At 30.9% G+C, this 11,017-nt stretch overlaps 1 protein-coding gene across 1 annotated transcript; it reads left to right on the forward strand.

The window, feature by feature from the left end:
• Positions 1 to 512: 512 nt before the first annotated feature.
• LOC113851625 (auxin transporter-like protein 4) lies at positions 513 to 7,919 on the forward strand. The gene is made up of 9 exons (XM_027482163.1): positions 513 to 1,256; positions 1,568 to 1,796; positions 1,933 to 2,118; positions 2,225 to 2,337; positions 2,450 to 2,633; positions 2,742 to 2,839; positions 3,937 to 4,144; positions 6,095 to 6,352; positions 7,236 to 7,919. The coding sequence occupies exons 2-9, from the start codon at positions 1,611 to 1,613 to the stop codon at positions 7,464 to 7,466; spliced, it is 1,464 nt and encodes a 487-aa protein (XP_027337964.1). The 5' UTR covers positions 513 to 1,256; positions 1,568 to 1,610; the 3' UTR covers positions 7,467 to 7,919.
• Positions 7,920 to 11,017: the final 3,098 nt, after the last annotated feature.

Genomic DNA, 11,017 nt, shown 5'->3' on the forward strand with positions numbered 1-11,017 from the left:
AACTTAACTGATTTAAATTGAGTTTAAATTTAAATTTAAATTTAATTAATTAATTGTATAAATGATTTGAAAATATAGAATAGTTCACTGAAAACTCGATTCTTCTATATTTCTGATTATAATAACTAAAAAAATAACGAAAGAAAGTGAACCATTAAGTTAATTTTATAGCTCAATTATCAACCGATATTTGTTTTTCTTTGTGGTTCAATTAATACATGAAGGAAAAAAATCAAAATAAGAACCAAAAGATGACGTATGAAACAAAATGATCAAACAGAAATTTTATAAATTATGTGAAATTAATTTTGACATAATTTATAATAGTTACGTACTTAAATTAACTTTAATTATAAAGGACATTTGCTTTTCCCTAATTGTAACGTGACTCTTTGTAGTTACATATTTTCCTAAAATGCTTTAAAAGAGTTCTCTCATATATTTTTTATGTGTTGATAGCCACTAACGTGACTTTATATCTCAAAGTGATGCACTTACTGATCAGAAACAACGTCTTAGTCCCATTGATCTCCAAATTCTGTGTCATCACCACCAAGAATCGAATCAGAATTTGGAACAATCAGTGAATTGTGTTTTCATCCTTCTCATCTCTTAACTTTCCCCGTTGAGTTTAGAAAGAGAAAAAAAAAGACAGCCACAAAAAGCAACACGAGCATTATTACACAGTACTCACTTGGTTGCTTCACACTTTCACGGTCTTTACTTTTCTTTTGGCTATATATTATAAAAACAAAAGCACCCCGTTCCCTTTTTATGTATATATATCTGGTTGAATAGTAACGAAAAGGGTCTTTTATAGTTCATTCTCAGAGTCTCTGAACCAAAAACAAAAACCACCAACTTTCTGTTCTTTCCCTGCTGCTTTTGCAGTCTCTGGGGCGTTTTGGCTGTGCATTTTTTTTGTGTCAATTGGTGGCGGCTTTAAAGATGTGCTATTATTGTGCTGAGTTTTGAAGCTCCACAGGGTATGGTCAGATTCTGAAGCTCGAAATTTCCTTGCATTTAAAGTTTCCTGTGTCACCCTCAATGAACGAGGAATTTATAGTCATCACTACCCATCGTTGCAGTGTAATAAACTCAACCGGGAACAAATAAAAAAGTGGGAAAAATAGAAAAATAAAACAAAGGTACAAACTACAAAGAGTAAAGACATTCATAACAAATCCTTGGAAGGAGGATCTTTCATCTGAGTTTTCTCCCTTGAAGCTTTAGAAGAAAGAGACATCTCAACCAAGGTTAGTAGAAAGCGATTATTAGTATTGGATTTTCTTCAGCTTTGGCTCTCTTATTAGGGAAGTAAAACATGTGAAGAGTCTGTGCCCACTTCTTGATTTTTAAATTTTTTTTCTCTGTTCCCCACATCTCTTCTGTTTTGGATTTGTGTGTGGGTGTGGGGGGAACTGAACTTCTATTTTTGTTATTATTATTTTTTATCTGGAATTCTGCAAAGGAATTTTCAGTTATCTGGATCTGGGGTCTTTCTTGGCTTTCGTTTTCTTGATCATGGTTTTTGTCTCATTTAGTGTCCTTTTATTATGTATTTCAGATCCACCAGAATTTAGAGACTGCTTTTGTGGATAACCGAGACAATGGTGTCTCAGAAGCAAGCAGAGGAAGCAATAGTGACTAACTTGAACGAGAACGAAACAGAACATGAAGGTGGCAACACCAGGGAAGAAGAGAGTGTGCAAGACCAGTCCATGTTCAGCCTCAAGAGCCTCCTATGGCATGGTGGTTCTGTTTGGGATGCATGGTTTAGCTGTGCTTCAAATCAAGTAAATTACCACACCAATTAGACTCAAATATCCATTACCCAAAAACAAAAGAAAAAGAACTTGAATAAATAACTCTCTTTTAGTCGCTTTTGGAATTTGGTTCATGATTTAACAGTGAAAGTTCTCGTTTTTATAGGTAGCTCAAGTACTCTTGACACTGCCGTACTCCTTCTCTCAACTTGGCATGCTATCAGGCATCTTGCTTCAAGTGTTCTATGGGCTTATGGGAAGCTGGACTGCTTATCTAATCAGTGTTCTATACGTGGAGTACCGCACCAGAAAGGAAAAGGAAAACGTCAGCTTCAAAAACCATGTCATTCAGGTTGGTGTCTTGTGTTGTGTTGACTCCTCTATCACCACTGGTTTCTAATCTGTTAAGGAGAAACTACAGTGACTAAATCCAAATGCACTGTTTTGGATTATTTCAGTGGTTCGAAGTCCTTGATGGGTTACTTGGTCCATATTGGAAAGCAGCGGGGCTAGCCTTCAACTGTACTTTCCTCCTCTTTGGATCTGTAATACAGCTTATAGCATGTGCAAGGTGAGATCTTTGCTTCGATTTTAAAGGCAATTTGGAGTAATCTAAAATGGGTTTTCATCTGATTACAACAAATTTGGTGCTTTTGTTTTGGTTGGTTCTCTGATGCGAACAGTAACATCTATTACATAAATGACAAATTGGATAAACGAACTTGGACTTATATTTTTGGAGCTTGCTGTGCTACCACTGTGTTCATACCTTCCTTCCACAATTACCGTATGTGGTCATTTTTGGGTCTTGGAATGACCACTTACACGGCTTGGTACTTAGCTATAGCAGCTATCGTTCATGGCCAGGTAACATATGAATTATTTATAGCAGCGGTTTTTATGATATGTCCTTGAATTGAATGGAAATTGCTGTTTGTTAATGATATTTATTCATCTTGCGAATCATGTTCACAGGCAGAAAATGTGATACACTCGGGTCCATCAAAGCTAGTGCTATACTTCACTGGAGCCACTAACATACTCTACACGTTTGGAGGACATGCTGTGACCGTGTAAGATTTACCTTTTTCTCAGCAGCATCATAATCTATCCTCCGTCTTCTTTCACTCGTTCTTTTCCTATTTTTCTTCGCTGCTTCTCTTTGCAGCTTTTGCCGGTCTTCTCGGTTTTCGAGATCCAAGGGGGAACACAAAAATCATGCAAAAGTTATTTTCTTTTCTTTTTTCTTGAAAAGTTGAGTTTTGTTATTGCATTTTATATTTTTCTAAATATTTTTCTTCTTATTTTATTAAATAAATATCAAATAAAAAGTGTGTATTTATTATTTTAAAATTATAAAAAACTTAATAAATTTTATTAAATAATTAAAAAACTGTAAGTATATAAATTAAAAATGTTAAAATTATTCTAAAATGTATTACATCCGTCCTTCCTTATCTCTAGGGAAATTCTACAGTTGAATTCATTATTTCTATTTTCTGATTGTACCTCCGTTCTAAATTAATTAAACTTGGGATAATGAAATGTTACGGTTATATAGGATAGTTGGTTCCTATAGCATAGGTACCTTTTGTCGCCAAGTTGCACAAAATTCTTGTTCTATTTAATTTTAAAAACATGTCGAGTTCATGAACCATCACACACAGAGTTTTATATTTTGAATATGAAAATAATATTGTATATCGTATTATTAATATTTTTCAATATTTCTCTATTTTAAAATACATTTTTAAATTAGAAAATATCGTCAAACTTCATTATTCACGGAACATTTTCATAGTATAAAACCACTGCGCATAAAAAAAATCTAAAAGGGAAAGTCTTCCTTTTTTGTAAAATTTTGGTTAACGATTGTTTTATTACGAAATGATTAAAATATATTAAATTTTTATATTTTATAGAATATTAAACATGCTTTTTATCTTCTAAAATTTTTAAATACGAATTAAATTATTTTTAAAAAAATATTATAAGGTAGTATATTTTTACTGCCTTTACTTTTAGAAAAAAATACTAATAACACATTTTTAATATATTAAAAGAATTTAATAATAAAATATATTCTAGAAATTTCAGTGTCTTTTATAATTGTGAATGTGTCTTCCTAGATCTTGGTGCGTAAAGTGAATAATGGTGACAAATGTTGCAGAGAGATTATGCACGCCATGTGGAAGCCCCAAAAGTTCAAGTACATTTACTTGCTGGCCACTTTGTACGTTTTCACACTAACGATTCCTTCCGCCGTCGCCGTTTATTGGGCTTTCGGAGATCAACTTCTTGACCATTCCAACGCCTTCTCTCTCCTCCCCAGGTCTGGCTTCCGTGACGCCGCCGTCATCCTCATGCTCATTCACCAGGTAAGCGAGGTGTTCGCTTTTCTATCTTTAGTACAAAAAGTCGTAAAGTCACATCTTAAAGCGTTATTATGTTTATTTTATAAAATAAAAATATTTTAAAACCGAACTATAAATAAGTGAGCACCACTGTTCTAGTGCTAACTTTTGAGTTGGGTTTATATTTTCATTTTAAAAGTATAATATTTTGAGTTTAATTTTAATATACTATACCAAAATTCCCTGCGTTAGGTTTCAAGGTAGAAAATACCAAAGGAGTCAGCAAAAGCACGATAAAGTTCCAATACAAATATAACGAAGTAAAAGCAAAATAAGCGGAGAAAATTTTTACAAAGCATTAACGAGAGTCTACAATCTACACAGATTTATAATATCTTGAAATTATCATAATGATTTTTTTATGCTAGTTATTTGATTTGACAAAAAGTTCACTTCACTGATAATTCTGAAATTTTAAATTTTATATAAACAAAAAACTTATTAAATAATTATATATATATATATATATGTTAATATGAAATAAATATTTTGAATATTTATTATAAGTACACACGGGTAGGCAAATAATTGATTATAAAAATTTATTTGGTGATAAAATAAAACATATTAAAATATTAAATCAACTACATTATGTTATCATATCTTGTATACTTTTAATTCAAAATCTTTTGTATGATAAAATTTATATTAAAAATATAAAATTAATTTATAAAATAAACATATTATATTCGTTGCTAAACAAATAATAAAAATGTAATATAGATAAAAACACGTTATCTTATTTTATTATGTTTATTTTTTCCATCAAATATGTGTTGTGTATATAACTATAACTTTAATATTGATAATAGAATATCTTTTTCACTAAGACATGTAACTAATATTTAAGGATTAGATTTTAATTCACTGTACTCCTGTACCGTGGACAGTCAATAATTTATCAAAGCATTGTTAAATGACAATGTAAGAAATTTTTGACATAGGTTTTGAGCACCGAAGGCAAATCTTTCATTTTGATATGCTTTCAATTGCGGCGCAAAGGTGTAAATTTAAAAGGAAAAATTTGAAGGTTACATCTGGTAAATTCATATGTAATCTCATACATTTATAATAAAAGAAATTATATTTACGTTATTTTTTAAACAGATAAATATAATAATTCATTTGAGGACCTCTCTTTCTCTCTCTCTATATGTAATAATTCATTCACTAATTTGTTTTCTTATCTTTGATTTAAGAAGAGTATAGATCTGCTTACTTTATTTAATAAGTTTTAATAACATTGAATATCATTAATTTATCTATTAAATTAAAAATTTATTAAATAAATTATAATTTGAAAAACTTCATAATATTTAAGTATTAGTTAATATTTCATCAATTAGCTTTATTTTGATGTAATTTTGATTTTAAGTTTTAGAATTTGAAAAGAGAGTTTTGTCACCTTCGGTGGTCTTATTTGACTCAGGATTATTTTCAATGAAGGATACATGTGTTTTAGACTAATTTTTTTTTATTTTGATAGATGTTATACTTATAAAAATACAAATAAATATAAACATATAAAATATCATAGATATTGACATTTAATTTATCTAAAATTATATAAGCATGATTATTAAAATAATAAAATATAATTTAATAATTAAATTTATAAAACTCGTATTTTATACAAAGTTATCAAGTTTAATTTCAAACACTTACTTTCCAGTCAGCACATTTCCTCGTATTTAACATTTCCATTGCCATTCTCTTCTTTAGCTAGTCTAATGCCTAAGCATTTTCTTTCTCGAAAATAACTGCCTGTAAACGTACCATGCAAAAGAAGTAGTATAATCAATCATGGGAGTGACATCAAATACACACCAAGAGACTTAGTTTTCCTTACAGTGATTAATTATAATTTCCTCATACTAACGTCATTTTTCTCCATTCCCTAATGTATATATGCAGTTCATCACATTTGGGTTCGCGTGTACTCCATTGTACTTTGTGTGGGAGAAGGTAATTGGAATGCATGACACGAAGAGTATTTGTTTGAGGGCACTTGCAAGGTTGCCAGTGGTGATACCTATTTGGTTCTTGGCTATAATCTTCCCTTTCTTTGGGCCCATAAATTCAGCTGTTGGGGCTCTACTCGTTAGCTTCACTGTCTACATCATCCCTTCCTTAGCTCATATGCTAACTTACAGAAAGGCCTCTGCGAGACAGGTAAATCTTCTTCACGTCTTAACTATCTCTTTACCTGCCCCACCACCATATCGTGTGCCCAATATTTTAATGAGTGGGTTCATAATCAGAATAAGATGTTATGCCTCCTGTTTATTTTCAAATTTAGTTGAATTTAATTATTTAAATCTTTGTTCGTAATTAAAATGTGTCTAATTTATTTTTAATTACACTTTTTACACTAAAACTTATACTGTTTGAATTGATTTTGTATGTAAACAAAAAGGCATTAGTTACACTTACCCGAGTTGAATTGCCTTCACTTTGTCGTGGCATTATTGAATGACCCTCTGCACAGCCACTCTATCGTTTCAGAGAGAGAGAGAGAGAGAGAGAGGTAGCAGCAAATGTACAAACGCATTAAAGACTTGGATTTGGAAATATTACGAGAAGAATTGAGGCTGGTGGTGGGTCTTTTTCGTTTAGTTATTTGCTACAGTTGGGTTACTGTACTATGCCTTTGCTGAGCTGGTGGAGTTGACTCATCTTTCTACAATAACTCAACTTAGGAGGAGAATAACGAGGGTGATACAATTTCAGTTTCTAAAAGATTTAAGCAGAAAAAAAAGCATTTATTTATTAAAAAGTAGTTAATACTTTTATATAATGATTAAGACTATAAGAAGATTAATGTGAAAACGTGCAGGGGAAGTGTCACAAAAATTCCATGGATTTGAACATAGTAGTATGGGGTATTCCAAGATATAATACCAAGTTTAACCCCATAGATATCTAATTTTAATCTCCGAGATCTTTTCAATCGCTCTATTTGGCATCATCGGTAGTCCTTTTGGGACATTTCTGAGTAATACAACAGTAGTGTCGGGGCTCCTAAATTTTAAAGATGTTTTTCTCATTTTTGCAGAATGCTGCAGAGAAGCCTCCTTTCTTCATGCCAAGCTGGACTGCAATGTATGTCTTAAATGCATTCATTGTGGGGTGGGTTTTGGTTGTTGGATTTGGGCTTGGCGGATGGGCCAGCGTGACCAACTTTGTAAAGCAAATTGACACATTTGGGCTTTTTGCCAAGTGCTACCAGTGCCCGCGACCGCCGCCACGGGTGGCGGCGGCACCAGCTCCTCATGTCCATCATTAGAGGCAAGCAGAGTCATTCACCTCAACATAATAGAGTTCAGCTACATTCACATTTCCCTCAATACTTTGTATTATAACATGGGGGAGATTGGTGAATATACTTCCCCCTTCATTTCATGTGTGTTGGCTGGGTTTTGCATATTTTTGCCCCTTTTCTTTGTTATATAATATTTTTTCCCCTTCTTGTAATATTAGTTTATTTAAAATAGTGTGTCAAATGTTAAGATTCCTTTGCTATGAAATGCATAGGCTAATTAAATTAAATACGTATGTTTTGGTAGCTTTCTTTTTTTATACCTTTCTTTCCATTAGGTTGGGGAATCCTGTAAGATTTTGTCCATTTTCTTTCTGCGCTCATGGATTGCATTCTCATTATTAGATTGCATGTTTACAGAACATGCCTTAAAAATAATAATAAATTTCAATATTTGCTGTCTTAAAGGCAACGTGGGTTGAGTTCGAAAGGATGTGTGTGACATTGTTCAATCGTTCACTTAGAGCATTAAGGTGTGGTTGCTTTCTGAAAGTAATAAAAAGAGAAAAAAAATATTTCAGAAAATAAGATAAAAAACAATACATAAAAACAGAAAATAGTTATTAGAGAATGTTTGTTTGATTTTTAAAGAGTTTTCTTTTTTAAAATGAAAAATAGTATATTTTTTTATTTTAAAAAATTAACAACCCCTGAGATTCTTCTCATCCTTCATTCGTGGGGAAGCAAATGGGCGTGGAGCGCCTGTCTGTGTTCACATGTGCGGCATGTGGGTTCATATGGTTGTCACGTGCCATTATTACTTGCCGTATTGAGACATGTATACTCCATGCGGACCATGCGGCCCTTAACGTCAATTAGTTTTAAAACATTTTAATTAGAGCATTCGTTAAAAATTTAAATTTTTTTAGAAAATATAATAATACCCTTTGCACACAAAAAAAATATAATAGGACACTCATCCTCATAATTTTTAATATAATTATTAATACAAAATCATTTATTAATTTCCTAATTAGTGTACTAAAAATACTTGTTAACAAGATTTTACTAGTCTTTACCTTAATTATATTTTTCGAATGATGAATCTAAGATTCATTAGCAAGGTTCACTAGTACCATGTAACAACAAGACAATTCATGAACATTTTTTTCCAAAGATTCATAGATGAAAAGCTTAATGACATTTATAATCGAATGATACTAAATAACAAGAGCAGTGCATAACATATATACTAGGATTAAGCATGCATAACATATATACTAGGATTAAGCATGCATTTTCAAAATTAATCACAAATTAGCAATTTAATGAACTTCGCCGTGAAAAATTAAAAAGCAAATCATAATTTTCGAATCAAAGAATCCAACCACAGAGGCTTCTCTTTTCTCTTTTTCCCTCAGATTAGCACATAACATAATAAAAGTCAAATGAACAAGGGCTAAAAACATTAATCCTTTAGTAATTTGTAATTGTGAGTGATTGACCTAAGACAATGACAACGGATTTAAAGCAGTGGGACGTTGAAACTCTAACTTACAATATGAGAGAGACTCCAACAAATTTGGTTGGAGGGAAATTAAAATGGAGTCTATCATCTAAGAGAATAAAGGTAAAGGAAAAGAAAAAGAAGGTAACAAAATAAAAAATAAAGAAAAAAACTCATTATAGAAGAAAAAAAAATCCACCAAATACATATAAAAGACTTGAAACAAAAAGAAAAAAGCTTCCATAGAAATAAGACAAAGGATAGAGGTGGGTATATGGCTTTGCCTTAGAGTATGTTTAAGAGAGAATTTTTAGAAAGAAAGAGATGAGAGGACTTATTTTTTAATTTTATATTAAAAAAATTATATATTATTTAGGATAACAAATATATTATTAATACATTAAATTTTTATTATTATATTAATTTATATTTTTTATTTTTAAAAATTATTAATTTTAAATATATTTATTTAAAATATAAAAATAAGTCTTTCCCTCTCTTCCTCTCCAAAAATCATCTTCCAAACATACTTCTAGAATTTTTGAATTAAAGCCCTCCTTAGACTGTTTAAAATGTGACAACCAATTTTTTCAAAGAGCTAAACACTAGAAAACAACATTTATGTTGTAAGCCCACATGTAAAACACAATCAGCCATGATCATATTCATCAATTTATATATCCTTGACAAAAAAAGTTATATTTTAAACTCCGGCACACAGAAGGGCTAGTTGTTTTTAGGATATTGAGTTTTGGAGATCAACACATTTAAAGAACTATTTCCCCTTGGCACCATTTTTTTAATTAAATGAAATTTTTTGACAGAAGTGATAAAATATTCCTTTACACCATTCCAAAATTCCTTAATAAACTCAAGGTTAAGCCCCTAGACTTCAATTACTACTACAACTCCAAACTCCCCCTTTTATTTTATCCTTCTATCAATAATGAGCAAGTCAAAATATGATTGTGTTTCATTTAATTTGTGGAAACTCATACCTTCTAAAGCTTATCCCAATCTATGCCTTCAAACAGTTTTAAAAAAAAATATCCTTCCAATTAGAATTACCTTTCTTTACCAACTGGCAAAAAGACTTCTGACATTTAACACTTTAAAGGAGTTTGGCCCCTTTTTAAATTTGAATATTTTAATAGTATTTGGCAGTGATTTGACACACTTCTCTCCAACTCCCGCTATGACAAAATTTGTCCAATCATTATCCTAATTTTCTAATAATTAAAATCTATTTTAACTTACAATGTTTCCCTACCAAATTTAGCTTCATATATATATTTTTTCAAGGGGACACGTGTGTTTTTTTTTTTTTGGCATGTCACATGATTTTAACCTATTTCTTATATTTCAGGTTCTCTAATTTACAACTATTAACGGAGCGACAAATCAATATCAATTTTTTCTTTCCAAATATTCATCAATTAAGAAATCCCACAACACTTACAGTCAAAGAATATTAAATATTAAGAGTATTTTAACTATGTACAATAAATATAGAATAAAAAGTTAAGCAAGCATACTCAACAACTTAACAATCCTTCAAATAATAAATACAAGAAAATTTAAAATTAATCTCCTACTTACCATCAATAGAAACTTAACCACAAGATATAGACCATTCTCTTCTTCTTCTTTTATTCTTTTTTTTTTCTTCCGGTTTAGCACAATGTAGCTCAAATGAGTTTAAATATAGAAAAGAAAGAAACCAACTGAAGGAAAAAAAGATAAATAGTGAAAAAAAAAAAGATAAACATGTAAAAAGAGATAAGAAGAAGAACTTTCAACAAAGAATATGACAAACCTCCCATGCCTGAGAAAAAAAATATTACAAAAAAAAAACCCACATGAGGGTCCTTCACGGCTGCTCCTGTGTTACTCTTTAGCTGGAAAAAAAAAAAAAAAAAACCCTCTTTTGTTTGAGGGGTGACATAAACTAAGCTAGTGATTTTTTTCTTTCTTCTAAAATCAACTTCATTTTAACAACTATTATTGTCAGCAATCATATCCACCGAATCACCACCAAACTGATCATACAGTCGCACATTCCATTTTGACA

The sequence above is a fragment of the Abrus precatorius genome, unplaced genomic scaffold (assembly GCF_003935025.1).
Source record: "Abrus precatorius isolate BTA unplaced genomic scaffold, Abrus_2018 Scaffold9, whole genome shotgun sequence".
NCBI classification, from domain to species: domain Eukaryota; kingdom Viridiplantae; phylum Streptophyta; class Magnoliopsida; order Fabales; family Fabaceae; genus Abrus; species Abrus precatorius.